Genomic DNA, 18,014 nt, shown 5'->3' with positions numbered 1-18,014 from the left:
CATGTGTCTTGTATAACAAGTTAGCTCTGAACAGATGGCGGCTAAAACTAACTATTATGTGAAAGAAGGAAGGGAACGGTCCGAGTGTAACAAATGGAATATTGGAGGCCAGGGAAACTGAGCAAAACAGAGACAGGGAACTGGATGTTAAAAAAATGCACTTGGAAAAAGTTACAAACTGTAAAATTTAAAAAAAGTAAATAATTTTTACTGCAGCTAAGATATTGAATACTTTTAACATTTTAACAGATCCCAACTTCAAAACCCCCAAACTTTTCCTTAAATGTGTGGGGAAAGAAAACTCTGGGGTAAAAGGGTTTTCAATAGGAATAAAGTCTTTTTTTTTTTTTTTTTTTTTTTACTAAATATAGAACAAGAAGTGAAATGAGGGACAAAAACTCAATTTTTATGTTTTTGGCTAGAGATTCTTTTTTACAACTAGATTAATCAAAAAATAATAATTTTCTGTCCTTCCATTAGTTAATCTTAAAAAGATTTAATAAGTTAAAGCTTTTGTCCGTCAAAACAGAAACAGGGAGTGAAAGCATGGACATGGGTGAGTCATAAGGAATGCCTGAATGTCCAACACCACGGCGCTCTCCATAAATTCCCATCTCTGACGCTTTGCCCTTAAAATAGTGTGCTTCTTTTCAAACAAACACTAAATTTACTTGCTTCATCAGAACAATTTATTGGACTGGATTTAAATATAATAATTTCTCATGATGTTCCAGGAAAAAAATGAAACATAAAACGTAAAAGCGAGCCTGGTACTCAAAGAAATAAATACGTTCAGGGGAGGGAATGATAAGATCTCTGCAAGAATGGAACAAGTTCTGGAAAGGGACGAAGCTTACATTAAACTCAGGAGACGGCCTCCAGCATTCAGTCTCTTTAGAATTAATTGAATTAGTTTTCTTTCTTTAACAAGAATAGTCACAAACAATGAAGAAGATCCAAAAAACCTTCTCAGGCTGTCAATTCTTTTCGGGTAGCAGAAATGTGATAGCAGCAGAGCCGGTCCAAGGCCGTTTGGAGACACAGGGGAGCGGCTCTGAACAGAAGTTGATATTTCAGCTACCACGTCATAGCAATTAGATATTAGACATAACCTTTGCTATGTAATGTCGGCAGTCCAGGTGATTGTTTTTTTTTTTTTTTTTGTATGAAGGTGGAGGGCAAACAATACATTTTACTCAGAGAAAAAAAATCTGGCTACATTCAGTTGCATGAAACACTTGAAACATTACACATTTGCACAAATATCACTAATGCATGGCTTTTGAGCTCCCAGCAGCCTCCTGTTGGTTGTGGAGCCCTCTGCAGGGGTTTATCTCGCTTATGCCTTGGGCTGACTCTGGATCACAGCCATTTTGTTTCTCAAAAATAAATCACAGGATCTTCTATTGGCTCATTTTAAATTCGCTATAATAATTAATCATGAAGAATTTCAGTGACTGCGCTCTCTACATTTAGTTTTTTCTAATTTTGTGCTGAAAATGAGGAAACAGTAGAGAATTGTAAAACGTGTAAATTTTATGCTGAGTCAGGTAGTGCAGCCATTCAGTTATGCCGGCTGAGCTTTGTTCAAACACAACATCCAATTGCATGCAAACATCTTTTAAGAACAGTACCTTACTCCTCTCTGTAGCTGACAACATTTTAATACATAAAACAAGAAGGAATCGATAATTTGTATGTTTTGAAGTAAATGATTAAAGAAAAAAAAACACTGACATTTATACCCTGTTTTAACCAAACTACTTTCAACATAAGCAGTAAGAGCTTTCAATGGAAAACATGTGCAGACCTAACAAACACTTAAAAAAAAAATAAAAAAAAGACGTCAGAATGGTTTAACATCTGCTCTATATTGATATCTTTATTAACAATCATAGCCACGTTCTCAACAATCGGAGATTTATAAATATATATATATATATATATATATATTGTATTTTTTTAATTTTGATTCATCAAAGTCATCTCAGCACTTATGGCATGATTCCAGTTGTGGGGAGAAAAAAGAAGAACAATCTAAATGTCCTCAGTGCCTCATCAAGCACTCGTGTCCAATCAGCAGTGTTTTCTGTAGAGAGGAAATCCGTTATGTACACGATGGCTTTCTTTGAAGAACCACTGACAGGAGAGATCAGAGTGAACAACAGGCTTAAAACCATCCTGCGCAGGCCGCCTGACTTATTGTCCGGCCTGACATTTCCACTGACTGCAAGACGCCAGCACCAATCCCGGATATTCCACACACAGATCAAGGCTTAAGCCGTGACTGACGCTCGTCTCGCCATCGTTTTCCCCTCGTGTCGGACTCTTCTTGCTGGGGCCGAAGGGTGGTGGTAGGGAGCAAACACCGTCCTCCAGGTATATCCACGCCGCAGCGTCCAGAAAGAGCGGGGGAGGTCAGGGATTTCTGTCCACACACACAAAACGTTTGAGTGTTTAGGCTAAAGCTAAGGGGCACCAGGGTTCCCCCCTCACTGAAGCTACATCTGACGACTGGGTCAGGCCCACGCTGGTGTACAGGCTGTCCTGTCCAGGGTATTTCACCGCAGCGCCCGAGCCGGCTCCCTCCCCAGAGGCCGGCAGCACGGACGAGCTGACCTGCAACAGCAGCGAACGTAATGTCAGCTGGGAACATTATTCAAAATGTATAACATTAATTTCGAGAGAGATAAGTATAGGTCAGAGATACAGTCGACTTCTGCTGAGAAACACTTCACAGGCCAGATCCAACAAAGTTTGCTTACAAAACAGTTCAAGTGTAAACATCTCAAATCAACTTAATGTAAAAAGAACTTCATCATTATCCAGAATAGGTTTTTGATATATATATATATATATATATATATATATATATATATATATATATATATATATATATATATATATATATATATATATATATATATATATATATATATATATATATATATATAAAGCTCTATGTTTTAAAGCAACCTAGGTATAGTTACCTGTTTAATTATTAACCCTCACTTCAAAAAATAAAAATAGGTCTTTCATCCGGTTATTAATAATTATCTTAGCATAGAGCAAACATTCACCAATATTCAAACTCCTTAATATAATATTGAAATGACAGGCTTCAAACACGTATGTAATTTTAAAATAACCTGACTGCAATTCAGTTACTGTTTTAACTTTAATTCAATAACAGCTGTTGAAATACCTGCAGAAGACAGAAACATGCTGTATTTGAACTAATTTGCCTGTGATTTCTCATATGCATAGGAGTTTAGTTGTGTTACTATAGTGACTTGGCTTATGGTTGTATTTTTGTTGTAATTCTATCCATAGTTGTTGATGTAAGTAAAAGAGTAAAACAACATATTTCTGAAAATTACATTAAATTAGCAGATACATGACAGCCATTCATGCATTGTGAATTTTATCACACTCACTACAGTATCTATGTTTACATGATTTACAAAATTACTGCCCATCTCTTTTGGTTTATTGGTTACTGTTAGCAGCTACTTAAATAAGCTTGCTCACTGGCACCTGGGCATTGATAAAGAAAACACAGCTGGGTAATGAAATACACGTTTCCTCCGACAGGTTTTATAATTTAGAAATGTTTTCAGAAGTACAACAAAGAATAAAACAGCTAATTCTGCTTTGTGGATATCTAGGTTGAGATAAAGGCACAAGATTCAAGTTGATAAGCTGTTAACAGAACACGTTAGCATCTTTTTAATGGGAGATTTAATTTAAAAAAATGTTTTTTTTAATGAGACAATAAGAAACAATAAAAACCTGAACAGCTGTTTTATGCCTTATGTGATGTCACCAGAAACAGGCGACCAGGGAAGCTTATTTTCAGGATCATAAATTGTATTTTGATTAAATGATGTTTTACAACGGAAATGGCAAGAGAATCAAAAACTAACCATGGCTTGTTACTATTAAGGTGACAAATAAATAATAAAAGAATGGTTTGTTTTACAGAACACTCTTCTGTGTACATTTAAAAACTGAATTGTGAATAAACAACTTCATAAATCTAACTTATACTAGTCCCAATAACTCTATTTTTCAAAGGATTAAAAACCCAAAATATCATTTGAAAGTAAACTTTATTTCACAGTTAATTTACTTCAACCCTGCGTTTTTATGGGTTACTTAAGAACACCACTGTAATAAATTCTGCTGTTATGTTACTACATAATGCTGTTATGTTGCTATAGCCACAAATACAACACGATTAATAACAGAAGCCTATTTAAATTGTGTTTTTTGTGAAAACCTAACATGTGAGAAGAGTTTTGGTTGCATTAAGCAAACTGGGGAAAAAAAAGCATCAGCTGATGAGAAATATGAAGTTCATATTTATTGTAAAATGGTGACACACTATTTACGAATACATGCATCACCCTGATGCTTTTAGCAGCATTGCACAAAATATGTGGTTTTGAGACATATGACTAATACAATTTTAAGTGATGGACTATTATGCTACATTTTTTAAAAACTACATTCACCATATTGAAGTTGTGTCCAGTTTCTTTTTTTTTTCTGTAGCCTATCACAATAATTATTTCCACCCATTGTGCCTGTTTGTAGCCTGATCTAAATACAGTTTTAACGTATCACAAACAAAACTGCAACATGGTGAAAATCTCACTCTCCCAATTTCGTAGAGTTAAAGCTGACCCACCAAAGTAAGGCAACCAGACACATCAGTGGCAGTTTGTTTATGGTAGGGCTTCGCTCCCAGGGCACCATTCTGTCAGAGAGAGTCCTATTCTTTTAAATTGTGTTTTAAATTGCAGAGATTCTTTAAGTACAAATTTGATTTGTGAGGCGTGTTTGTAAAAAATGAAAATGTAATCCTTATTTTTCCCCAAAAAATATTGTTCAAATCTCTTTGTGTATCTATTATATTCTGAATGCTAAAGTAGGGGCTCTCCAAAGGCTGCATTCATGCAGCTCTATCCTCCATGCAGCTTGTCTACACTGTCAATACAGCATAAGTAAAAAAAAAAAAAAAGGATCTTACCCCTGACACTTGTGCAGAGGGAGAGCTGGTTTTGGAGCAGTCTTCAGAATTGGATGAGGAGGTTGATGTGGGAGTCATGGAGACAGAGTTGTTGGTGCCTGTCACAGAGACAATAACTACATTATTACATATGGTTTAACAGTTTGTCTAAAGCGTAGACGCAAGGGAAAAACACCAGCTAAAATCTCACCCGAGGATCCTTTGGTTTTACTCAAAGTTTTGGGTTTTCTTTTTCGTGTCTGGATTCCCTCTTTCTTCATGGCGAGCGGTCGAGGTACCTGAATTGCGCAAGAAGGAGCAAATTTAACATCAATTGAAGGGTTTTAATTGGATTTAAGGGAAATGTTTCAATATAATTGAACTCACTCCGTGAAGCTTAGTGTAGAGTCCGCACGCGTTGCACACCGGTTCTCCTTCTGCGTTCCTGCGCCACAAGGTTGTTGTGCTGGTCTGACAATTTGCGCAGGAGAGGCCGATTCTTCTGGAGGTTGACTGGTGGTATACATAGAAAATAAATCATTTTATTTATTTAATTTTTTTTGTTTCAGCTGTGAAGAAAATCACCGTTCTCCATTAAAATGACACTTTAGCCCATTCAGACCCCATTTCCTTACAAAAATAGAGTTTCTATTGTGATATGCCCTTTAAGTGGACGTCTTTTAACAGCATGCTACTTCACAAGGAGCTCGGTACGTGACATCTAATTTCCCTGTGAAAACTATCCGTAATGGTACTAGGAAGTATTTGTCTCTATTAGATTAAATTGTCAAACATACTTAGAAAATTCAAGTGATATGTCTCGATTAGGTTGGGAAAATATATTCAATTTGCGCATAGTTTAACAAACCATTTGCGCAACAGGAACAACAGGCTTTTGGGAATTTGGAAATTATTTTTGACAAAGCAATTTATTTTAAAAGTACATTTCCTAACATCTTATTTATTTGACACCGAAACAAAACTAAAACCGTGAACGGATAACTATTTTTGCTTTCATCGTTCGCGATGACCTCCAGTAATTGTTCGAGACAATTAGGCAGGAAATTGAGTGCTCAGGCGGCGCCCCTGTCTGTCTGTCTGTCTGTCTGTCTGTCTCCTTACCGTCCTTTTCTGCGGTTTAATTAATGGCCGGCTCAGGCCATTCATTTTGCTGTAGAGGCCGCAGGCATTGCAGAGAAAGTGGCCCGTGCCGTCGCGCCTCCACAGCGGCGTGGAAATGGAGCCGCAGTTCACGCACTCCCTGCTCTCCGCCATGTCGTCCAGGATGTCTGAAACTGAGCAGAAACGCAATGGTTAAAAGAAAGCACGCGTTTATTTTAATTGTTAGAATATATTTATTGTAATTATTTTTAAAATAGATTTATTATTATTATTATTATTATTATTATTATTATTATTATTATTATTATTATTATTAATTCAGAAATCCGGGCAATATTAGATACGGTAGCAGAATCTAAAGTAAAATTTGACTAAATAATAAAAAAAAAGTTTACGTACAAATTAAATAAATACACACTTTAATCGTTGATCAATGACTACAGTATATTATTATTATTATTATTATTATTATTATTATTATTATTATTATTATTATTAATAATATACTAACTGTTGCCCACTGGGGTGGGAGAATTTAAAATGACTTATCCACTAAAGTGCATTAAGATTCTATTTCTTGTGAACATATGCTGTAAATAGAATGAATAAGTTTCGATATGTTATAATACCTTTATTACATTTATTTATTTTTCTTATTTATTCATTAACTTTTTTTTAATTTTATTTTCTTTTTCTTTTGGGCTGAATTAGTACCCCAGACCCGCAGTCCTACCCACAACATTATAGAAGTCCTTTCGTTTTGGTTTTGGTCTGAACCCCAACATTCCCAGTAGCCCTTAACAGGTCACCCCATCTGAGACCTTTCTGACCGTCTTCACCAGGCCAATAACTTTTTGTCTGTTTGGCTGTATTTCAAGCATTTATGCAAGGTGAATCATGTTTTTTTTTTTTTTTTTTTTGTTTTTTGTTTTTTGTTTTTTTTCTTAAATGTCATCATCATCGTTTGCATTTTTCTCTTACCTCCGTTTGGACCTCTAATCAAAGGCGCACCCCTGCTTTGCAAAGTGTGCAGCATGGTGTTATCAAAAGGTCCCCCGGTCCAAGGTGAGGGCAGCTGAGGTGCCACATAGGGGGCGTATGGGTTAGCGTAGGTCCCACTTAGGGGTCGGGAGAGGCCGTATTGGTCCCTGCTGCCCACATTCAGCGTGTTTGTGTAGCTGCTGTCCCTGGGTGTCCCGTTGTTCATGGGCGGACTCGGAGGATAATGGTACCGGCTGGAGGTGTGCGGGCTCCCTGCGCTGTACGACGACGGGCTCTCCGGGGTGGACTGCGACCACACCGAGTGGCCGGAGACTGCGTGGCCGGCTTGCGCGGAACCACCGGCCTGCAGGTAGGAGAGACTGGAAATCATCGGGTTCATCCGGGAGCTGGGCACGTAGACCGGGGAGTTGGGGCTGGAGTGCATGTAACCAGCGGAGGAGGAATCATATCCAGTCTGGCTTTGGGCTGCGGCGATTGCCAAAGTTTGGTACATGTCGGCGGGGTCCACCAGCAGGCTTGCCTTGTGCGCTCCGGCGGAGAGAACGAGCTTGCTCCCCTGATCCAAGTCCGTAAACAGCGGGATGTCCTCGCCGGCGGTCGCAGCGTTGCCGTGATGTCCGAAGTGAAGGTAGGGATGCAGCGACCTGCCGTCCGGGCGGCGGTGGCCCAGCGCGTCGAGCTCGCTCGGAGGCGTGGGCCCGTCCCTCCTGCTGCTGTCACCGGGCAGGTAGCTCTGCTCGGCCGGCGAGCCTGGACTGCTGGAAACTTCTCGCTTGACCATGGACCAGCTGTTTTCACCCAGGTCCATCCAGGAGCACTTTCCATACACAAAGTACTAAAAAAAAAAAAAAAAAAAAAAAAAAAACTATCAGAGGGCAGTGTACCCTGTAAGAAAAAGAAATGAAAGTGTAAGGAAATCATCAAGTAGATTTCAAGCTATAATCCATCCTTTACAGTAATATTAGATCATCCTGCAATGACTGCTGTGTGCACATCAAGCGCCCGTAAAAGGTTCATCCGTGTCAAATAGCTCCACTCCCACTCACAAGTTTACCCACATCACAGATAGGAAACAAAACGCAATATGTCTTCACAGCAAAAGAGATAACCGTTTGATAAGACCTTAAAAGAGATAAGAGCCGCGCGATAAAACAATACCCCCGAAATGATGAGTTCATTCCCGCTGCGCTCACCAACTCGGTCGGATGTTTGAACCCAAATGAGGAGACACAGAAAAAAAAGGGATAAAAGAAAAAAAAAACACGCAACAAGACGCCTGTACCTTCTACTTGTTTGCCATAAAGTCGCTGAAGTTTCTCAATACTGCGCTGCTGCTGCTGCTGCTGTTGCCGCTGCTGCTTCTTCTCCTGGGAGTAATGGGAAGCGTCGGTGCGCTCTGACTGGGTTTATGAGGGGAGGCGCTTCCAGCGGCGGCGGCCGAAGGGGGGAGGACCAATCAGGTTGCCGCGGAGGAGCTGCTGGGAACTCTGTAGGGGTGCCAGCCTGTGAGCTCCTCCAATCAATCACACCGAGGAACAACCGAGAGGCCGGGGAAAAGAGAAACTCGATCCCGACTTAAACTTTGAATTCAAGATGCAATCAGAGAGAGGTTAAAGATTGAGTCTCCGTTTTTATTTCTTACTCATTAGCCTGCTTGATTATTACCACAATTATTTTTTTTAAGCGATAGAATGTTTAATTCTTTTTTCATGTAAAGTCTAGTAAAGTATCATTTAAATTGTTGCTTATTTTCCCCTTGCAGTATTACCTTATATTATATTAAACTTAATGTAAGGCATTGTTGCAGTATGAGAAATGTAACCGTTTTAAAATCGTCAGATAAATTATGGTAGAGTTGGATTCTTCATCCACCTACCATCATTTATTTTTTTAAATCGTGTACATGGAGGCTTTATATTATTTCATATCTGAATGAGCTGTAAAACTGCGTTTTCTATCTATCTATCTATCTATCTGTCTATCTATCTATCTATCTATCTATCTATCTATCTATCTATCTAAAAATTATATATCGTCTTTACAAATGGAGTCAATCTGAAAAGAAATTCTAATGCGAAGAACTAATTCTAGGTTTGTATTTCCACTCTATATTCATCACGTTAATCAATAACTCCTAATTAATTGGTTTATTCAAGGCGCTCAGAGAGGATTAAGCAGCTTTTCAGGACGCACAAACTTGTTAACTGCTCCCTTTCTGCCCCTTTGACCCGCAATGATTCGCTCAGCTGGAATATACATCGTGATGATGAGTGAAGTGATCAAGAAAGAAGATGAAAAAGAAGGAAGCGACGAGGTGTCAATTAAATCATTCTCTCTTCGTTTGCCGGTGTTCAGCCCGCGTTCACCAACACACTGAGCCGTTCAGCATGTTTTGTTAACACGTGCCTCGCTGGGAGAGACTAAATGGCGATAGCTAAATGCTACTGCTAATATAAGGCCCTACAAGCCGGAAGCTGCAAAGAACTACTATTACTAATAGCTGCCATGTTGTCAAATTGTGTTAACTAGCACAGGCCCGGACCTTTGAACCCCTAAAATGGGCCCACCTCTTCTCAGCTGGATATTTATTTATTTCATTTTATATTAGCTATTTGAACTGTTTGTTGGGAATTGTGTCTGATGCCATCCAAACATGACAACCCTGTATTGTGACAACAGGCTGTTGTGTTCACAAGCAATCCCAGAAAATATTCTGTTATCCGTCGATTCACGTGCAGCAAGACACAGCAGTGAGCAGGAAATGTTTTCTGAGCTCCGACAAGCTGCTTCATCATGGTCCGTGAAGGCTTGTGTACAACTGGCAAATATGTCAATAAAAGTTATTCATCGTCAAGCCATCATTTAGCAAGTGCCCTATACAGACGCATCACGACAATACACAACCAAATAAACGAATAAATAATGTAAGTGTTGGTTGACCTGGAAGTGGGGAACCCGCGTTCAATTCTGACTGGGGCCTCAAAAACCGTTGTGCCGGCTCTGGATTTAGAAATGACGCCTGAAGTATAGGCGCCACAGTCTATTATCACATTACATGGGCTATTTCAGACAAGTGTACAGTCAGTTTATTTTATTCGACCAGCACACATTATGTGTCTCACAAACCATGGACACATAATGTTAATATTTTGTTCTAGAAATAAGTAAAAAAAAAAAACTGAAATAATGTGTATAGCTACTGCTGACAGAGCATGTTTTTGTGCAGCAGCACTGCTGCCTAGAAGCGAATCTGACACACTCAGTGAGCTTCTTTTTTCTTTTTCTTTTTTTTTATCAGATGCGACCGAGGATCTGCCAGTTCTGTTACAACCTAGCTTGTTTTAGGTGAGGCCCACATTTAATCAGGGAGAGTAAACCAAACTATAACCACTACCGTCTCCCATCGAGTCCGCGCGCAGTTGTCAGGGAGGTGGCAGAATACACAACCCCGTCGTCTCTCTCTTTCTCTCTCTCTCTCTCCCCCATCTCTCAGTTTTTTCTCTCACACTTCTTTAGCTCGTTGCGTTGATGAATGAGGTGTTGTCTTTTTCGCAGAGATGTCAAAGTGTGCTGCTGCTCTGACACGCCGAGCCTGCAGGAGGAGGAGGAGGAGAAGTGGCAGGACGCCGCCCTGTCTCCACTTTATCCGCGCACAGCGGCCCTTCGTGACTGCTGTCGGAGAAGAGACGCAGGCCTGTAATCTAATTATCTTTATCAGTTGACCACAGGGCGTCTAGTAAAATGGGCACAGAGGGTCCGATAATATTAAAACTGTTGTAAACATTCATTCTAAAATGTTAGACGAATACTGGACACAGAAATATAGAAAAAAAAAATACAAAAATAAATAACATTATTATTATTATTATTATTATTATTATTATTATTATTATTATTATTATTATTATTCGATTGTTTATAGAAGCAGATTTGGTTTTATCTAAACCATGTTTGTTTCTTTCTTGGAGGTGTAACAAGCTGATGACCGACCCTCTTCAGGTGTCAGAGTTTTATGTACCGACTTGATAATGATTATCTCCGGCTCTCTGCTCGCTGTGGCCTGATTCTTTTTGACTCTTGCAAAATCCGGGGAACGCGTGGTAAGAGCAAATACTACGTCAAAATAGTCACACATAATAACATAACATAATCAATAATAATAATAATAATAATAATAATAATAATAATAATAATAATAATAATAATGAAACGATAGTGCTAATGCAATGCAACGATAGTGTTTTGTTTTATGTAACTGCGCGCTGAAGTTTAGATGTGTAATACCGTCTTCACACTGCAAAGGCCATTGTGGACATTTTAATACGCCCAGCTGACGAGAACGTGTGATTAATATATGATTAATGAGAAGCGATCGCGCAGCAGGAAACGCGTTCAATTCATCATCTTAATTACTCCTTTTGTCTTTCATTCTTTCTTTCTTTCTTTCTTTCTTTCTTTCTTTCTTTCTTTCTTTCTTTCTTTCTTTCTCGGGTCTGCTTGTTTTGTTATTGCGCGTTTGAAATAAGACATGGTGCTGCTGACAAACAGCATCTCTCTGTAGCGACAAGTATTTTATTTTTTTATTTTATTGTATTTTTTTTTTACGAACGCTTAGAACTGCGCAGAAGTTAAGATGTTCATGGAGAAAGAGACCTTCTCTCGTTTATTTGGTGAAATGGAAGATCAAGTTACAATATTGCAAAGGGTGAAGTCAACATCGATTCGCTTGTATTGTCGCGGAATTGGGTGGTCTATTTATGAGGTTCAAATAAATAAAAAAAAATAAAAAAAGAGAAATTAAAGAGAAAGTAAGAAAGAAAATAGAAAGCAAAGACACTTTCAGCAAAAGACGGAACAATCTGTTTTACTTTGGATGATTTTCATTTATTTCCAAACTGTTTTGGATTATTTTTACACAAAAGTCCCATAATTTTTTTAAATTCCCATGAACATATCTTTACATCTCAGTTTATGAACTGTAGAAAACATGCTTTCTTATATTTGTTTCTGTGTGCCTTTTTTTCTGCTCCAATTACCAGAAAATAAATAGATAAATAAATTCCCAGTCAGTTTACCAATAGAAGTGGCAATGATACTTAACAGATTTTGATTAGTACTACTTGGTTTCATTAATTTAACAAAAAAAAGAAAAAAAAATTACCTAGGAGGTTGATATAATGGTTCAATTAAAGGACCACAGATTTCGAGGAAAGAAAAAAAATGCAACAGATGACCATCTCCCAATTTTTCATTGATATTTTCTGATTGCCCGTTTGCAGTCATCCATTCATTGAACTCACTGATGCTGAGAACATCCAGCAGTTTTGGTCCATAAATGCATCAACCAGTAGTTCAATAGTGACTTTAATAAGACACACATTTGCAAGAGGCACTTGTTACATGAAAAATGAATAATATTGTAATTTCTTCTTGCGATGTTGGATTCAAATCCACTACGTCAATTAAAGATGAATATAAAAATTAACTTTAAAAAGATTGGTTCTCAGTATTGGACAGGAGAAGTCTTACCAATGCAGCTCTAATTTTAAGTAATATCACTTAGTGGGATGAAAAGACAAATTTGATACTGACCTAGTGGGGTTCAGGTTAGGCTACCGGGATGAATGAAAAATGAACGGAGGTGAATACAAAGTCCTTGTGAAGATGGAACGGTGTAATATGTGTGCCACACAATGCAACTGAAGAAAGAAAACATGGAATGCAGAAAATGAATGGAGAACTGCTTTTTGTTTGATTTAAGGTGTGAATTCATCCCAGATTAGACAGCATTAAATTTCACGAGTTGTGAATTTCCCTCAATGTCTAATTTGACTCATCAAATGTAAAAACCTGCTTCCTAGATTTACAGCCTCCTGCCAGCGGAGCGTTGAAAACATAGACGTATTTGCTCTCATTTTATGGGAGACACAGTTAAGTTTTACATCCATTTCTTCCTGTGCTTCCACTCAATGGCGGCCTGTCCTGAGCTGCAGGAGCAAAGGCTGCTGGGAGGCCTGTGAGCAGCCAGCCTCTCCTGTTTGAAGTGGTAGATGATTAAACGGGTCATGACAGGTGTAAAAGCAACCTTTGTCATCTGGGACATGCAGGCGTCCTTGCTTCCTCAACTCGCCCACAACAGAACGCCCTGCTCACCTACCTGCCTACAGTGTGTGTATGTGTGAGCGTGTGTGTGAAGAAATAGGTGTTTGTGTCTCAGTATTAAGAAGTAGCTAAAATGAAATCTTGCACAATCACTCTCGCTGTTCAGCACAAACAAGTGGCTTATTTTTGTAGTTTTTCCATTTTTCCTTCATGCACATGAAGCAGAAAAGCTCCATCCTTCTTATTTGACTGTAATCTAGGAATGATGGAGGCGCATTTATCTATTATTTGTTTCTTAGATTTATCACCTTAGCGTCACACTGTCGTATCAGGCTGACACAGACTTTCAGGGCTCACTTGACCTTCTCTTTAAACTTTAGCTCCAGTGACTCTGACTGTGCATCAACGTTTTGCACGTTGTTTTTATTTCGTGAATCGTTTACCAATCATTTGTACATTTGTAATCTTTTGTCCCCTGAAAGCGAGCAATCAGGCTGCCCTCGTGGGAACACAAAGATAGAGGATGTTCGTTCTGGTATCGTCAGGATGATAAGTCCAAATAGAGTATTGATATGTCAAACTAAGGGAGAGCAAATCACTCTGTAACGTGCAACATTGAGAAAATTAATTTTTCTCTAGGGTTAAAAATCTGAATATAAATACAGCCAAGTTCCAAATATCAGTTTTCAGTTAACGTTGCCCATGAAGTTGGAATGAGGTTTCAAGATTTATGACAGATGAAATGTATCTCTACTGTTTGCTTGGATCAATCTCTTCCAAATATATCACAGTGAAAAAAAATGAAACAATGAAAAGAGAAATATTTCCAAAAACAAAATGAATCTAACTTCATGGGCAATGTATATCTTCATTTGAAAATGACAGCAAAAACAGATAAAAGTAATGATGTGTAGATTTAAACTGTAGATTTATCTCACAAAATATCTATCTTTTTGAATAGTGAATAGAAGAAGAAAAACAAAACCTGCTGGTTCTGCTTTGTTAAGGCCAACAAGCAAATTTAGTAGACGTTTAACCTGATTGGGAAGTAATCCATTATCATCCTCTTAATCAATGGTCGAGTCAGAAAGACAGCAATCTTAATTATGTCTTAATATGGATTCTTCCTTTACCTCCAACCCTTAGGTAAATGTACCCTGATTAAAGGTTAATTTTTTTTTATTGTTTCTACATTTGGAACAAGTTGATTTTAAGCCTTTAGGAAAACAGTCTCTTTTTGAAAAGTACATAAGTTCTATTAACTCAATTCATTAAGTGTTAATGTTTTTAAGCTTTTCTTTCTGTTGATTATAATGATTGTCCTCTTATAGGCCAGAAATGAGTTTTACTGGAGTACAATCTCTGGCTATCCAATTTGAGTAACTTTGCTAAAGGAAAAACAAATATTTTTTTTAACCAAATATGCATGAAACACATACCGTTTTGAGAAGAGTGTTTCTTCTGACTAAGTTGGTTATTTTGTAGTTAAGTTATTTATTTGTCTATTTTTTTTTATTTTAGTATTTAAAATATCAGAATTTCAACAAAACTATCAACATTTTTAAATATCAAATCAGATGTTATGATCAGTTATTCAACAACAACAAATAGCTTATTTATACAATATATATTTAATTTTACTTAAAAAGTTTTAAGTAAAATTATTGCCTACATTTTACTTTTACTTGACAAAAAGTATTCCAAATAGTGAGTAAATCTTTTTGGTATTCTCCCCGCCTCTGCTTTGATATTAGATTATTACATCAGACCAATAAAAAAACATTTTTAATACAGAAATGTAGTCCTAATAAAGGTATGTTTTATACCTTCTTCAATCTTGTTTTCAAGAAATACTTTTAATCTGACAACTGAGCTTCGTCTGAACACATAACCAAATTTATAAAATACAATATTGTTATATCTGACGTAAGTGACTTGAGATCAAAGAGTCATCAAGCGCACTTGCACAGGCTTCTCGACGTCTTTCTGTGGCCGACACGGGGGGGAAAAAACAGAGCCTCATCTCTGGTGCAGATTCAGAGGTTGTGTTATTGTTTCCATGCTGTGGAGCCGGCCCCTCTTTCTGTGTTTTGTCTTAGGCGAGAAGGTCAGGTCCCTATGTTCACTGTGTCTCTTTCCCTGAATCAGCTGTTTGGAGCCTCGGCCTCAGAGACAACAGCCTTGAGGTGAGGCGACGTCACTGATAGCAGAGCGGAGACAGTTTGAGAGCGGGTACCGGAGATGGAGGTGGAAGGGTGTTTTTGGGGAGGGGGGCGGGGTGGGGGGTTACAGCGTCTCGGGCGGATGCTGCCGGGGTGAGCACTGCTACAGGAGCAGCTGGTAGACCTTGCAGACCCACGCATGCTTTCAAGGTCTACTGAGGCGCAGCTCCCCTTTGGGAAGATGTGGGAGTGGATTGTGGTGTGGACGTGAAACAATCAACCAACTGTTGCGCTCAGACCTGAGAGGCAGATTGGATGGGATGTAGAGAGAAGGAAGGAGAATGTATCTTTCTGATAGAAATGGTACCAGGTGATTTCCACCGGACGTACAAGCGTCAGGGTTCTGCTGCTCTGAATGATGGCCTCCCGTCATGGCTCATTGGTTACTCTACGAAGCATCTGGTGCATCAGCTTAACTTACTGGAGCAGCTCTGTCAACATAAAGGTGTACATAAAGCAGAGAGCAGGTTTGAATCATGAGGCGCGATGGCGAATGATGGAATAATTCTTGATACTCTGAAGGGCCAGGGATTTGTGTTGCTGCTTTAATTTCGTTCTGCACACTGTCACATCCTCATCAGCTATAACTACAGAGCCAATCAGAAGTGTACGTCCTCTGCGTGAATATCATGTTAATGTTTGGCTTTTGATGATGCATTTGACCTATTCTGTTTCCACCACAAAAAACGTCGTTGAAATAAAAAAAAAATAAGAATTGTGAGTATAAGCCTGACTGACTGTTTTGTGGATTTTCTCTGAAGATATGCATACTGTTTCAGGCTTGACTTTCAAACCTGAAAACATTGTAACAAGAGTCAAGCATTGTGGGTGGTGGCAGCATCATGCCGAAGGCCTGAGTGGTTCTTGTTCACTACCCAGAATGGGTGAAATAATGAAGAAGGTGCTTCTGCTTCTTCAACTTTAACATATATTAACACGTTCTTGTTTGAAATTGTGACACATCTGAGTGTTTAAACAGAAGAACTAAGTAAAACATCCTCAAAACTTGTTAAAAAATTAATAAAGTAGGCTGAGATTAAGATTGCTTCATGGTTTTTAAAATCACTTCAACATCACATCAAATTATTAGTCTACTTTGGATTAAAAAAACATTAATCATATAAAACATTACAAGCTCAAAATTATTCTGACTATCCTGTCAATGGTGCAAGTGGATGCATACGTCTGACTGAACTTTAGATGCTCTGTATGTTGGCACTAACAGTATAATTTAATTCATTAATCCTTTAGGTTATTCTAATTTCATAATCTTAAAAGCCTTATAGTACAAAAACAAACTAAAAAACAAATAGTAAGGCTTTAATCTTTTATTTGTTTTATTGTTAAAAATGCCCCAAAACAGATTAGTTTTAAAGAATTAAAAATTTCGTTTTTAAAAAAATAATAATTTTATGTCTTTAGCTGTTTTCTATCTTAAATATTTATTTATTTAGCCTGAAAAAGAATTAAAAATGCTAAGCTAGTATGGTATATTTGTGAAAATAATATCTCACCCGTCCAATGCAAAAATGGCTCTTGAAAATCCTTTTTTTAATTTTTTTTTAAATGTAGTTTATACCAGACAACGCTTAATGGAAGAAAACATTTAAAATGTTTTCCTACTTTAGTCATTGCTCGAGTCACTTTGTTCAGTTCCACATAACAATTGCAAGAAAATACCAAATAAATTCACTGAGACTGTCTAATTATAGTAGGAAATTGTGAATGCAGGGTTTAACTTTTTGTGGATAGTGTTTACCTTTCTTTCCAAGACAAGAAAATGCTCCAAAAATGCATATAGCTTTTCAGTGAGAGGAACAAATAAGCCTGAGATCTGATAAGATTTAAGCTTCACTCAAAAGAGTCTGGACCTGAAGCAGACTTGGACCCGACTACGGCGCAGCACGGCGCTTATCCTTGTCTGACCGTCCAGGCTCACTTTGTCTCAGCCTCACACTCAACACACAACTCCCTCTCTGCACACATTGAATACACTCACAGTCTGAGGTTTCTGTCGCCCTCGCCGTCACTTTAGTCACCCGCCAGACAATGAAAACATTGAGAGGCAGTTTCTATGGTGTGACCAGGGCCTTTTGTTTGACTGAAAACATATGCATTCTTAATGCTGCAGTTATGGTTTTATCAGATTGCTGTCAAACCCACCAGTCCAGCACCTTCCTTTGTGCCCTTTCTAACGGTGTGTACTGTACCAGTGGCTCACAATGTTTTCATATTTGCCCATGGTGGGAGTAAATTATCCCAGACTGGTTTTTGTCTCAGCAGGCGGGAAAACATGCAGCTTAGACACACAGAACAGTGCGCCACAACCATTTTTTACTGCTTTGGTTTAAAAGCCAAATGAGAATGTTAGTAAAATTGCACATTCTTGCCAAAGTACTCATCACTTTCCCTTGACATTATGCAACAGTTTTAATAATTGCAACGTTTCCGGATTTTACGTGACAGACCAACACACACCTATACATAATTGTAAATTCAAATCTGAAAAATGTGATGTATGTTTGCTGTGTCTGCTCCATAACTCTGGAGCA

General features: G+C 38.2%; 1 protein-coding gene across 2 annotated transcripts; it reads right to left on the bottom strand.

Moving 5' to 3' along the window:
* Window positions 1-666: 666 nt before the first annotated feature.
* gata6 (GATA binding protein 6) lies at window positions 667-8,877 on the bottom strand. Of its 2 annotated transcripts, none has more exons than XM_081598392.1 (7): window positions 8,421-8,877; window positions 7,118-8,023; window positions 6,137-6,309; window positions 5,402-5,527; window positions 5,226-5,313; window positions 5,036-5,133; window positions 667-2,619 (listed from the first exon to the last, which is right to left on the bottom strand). In XM_081598392.1, the coding sequence occupies exons 2-7, from the start codon at window positions 7,944-7,946 to the stop codon at window positions 2,458-2,460; spliced, it is 1,476 nt and encodes a 491-aa protein (XP_081454518.1). In that variant the 5' UTR covers window positions 7,947-8,023; window positions 8,421-8,877; the 3' UTR covers window positions 667-2,457. The 2 variants fall into 2 exon arrangements, with proteins under 2 accessions (XP_081454518.1, XP_081454519.1); XM_081598393.1 differs by having other exon boundaries at window positions 7,118-7,973.
* Between the last annotated feature and the right edge of the window lie 9,137 nt (window positions 8,878-18,014).

The sequence above is a fragment of the Poecilia reticulata genome, chromosome 17 (genome assembly GCF_904066995.2).
Source record: "Poecilia reticulata chromosome 17, P_reticulata-male-v2, whole genome shotgun sequence".
Classification (NCBI taxonomy): Eukaryota; Metazoa; Chordata; class Actinopteri; order Cyprinodontiformes; family Poeciliidae; genus Poecilia; species Poecilia reticulata.
This window is presented reverse-complemented; position numbering and strand designations above follow the sequence as displayed.

What these genes read in the sequence shown, in the direction of transcription:
- gata6 (XM_081598392.1), bottom strand. Translation starts at nt 7,946, where the DNA reads ATGGACCTGGGTGAAAACAGCTGGTCCATGGTCAAGCGAGAAGTTTCC. An exon ending in TTAAACCGCAGAAAAGGACG is followed by an intron (nt 5,528 to 6,136) that starts GTAAGGAGACAG and finishes GTATACCACCAG; the next exon opens with TCAACCTCCAGAAGAATCGG. An exon ending in TCTACACTAAGCTTCACGGA is followed by an intron (nt 5,314 to 5,401) that starts GTGAGTTCAATT and finishes TGCGCAATTCAG; the next exon opens with GTACCTCGACCGCTCGCCAT.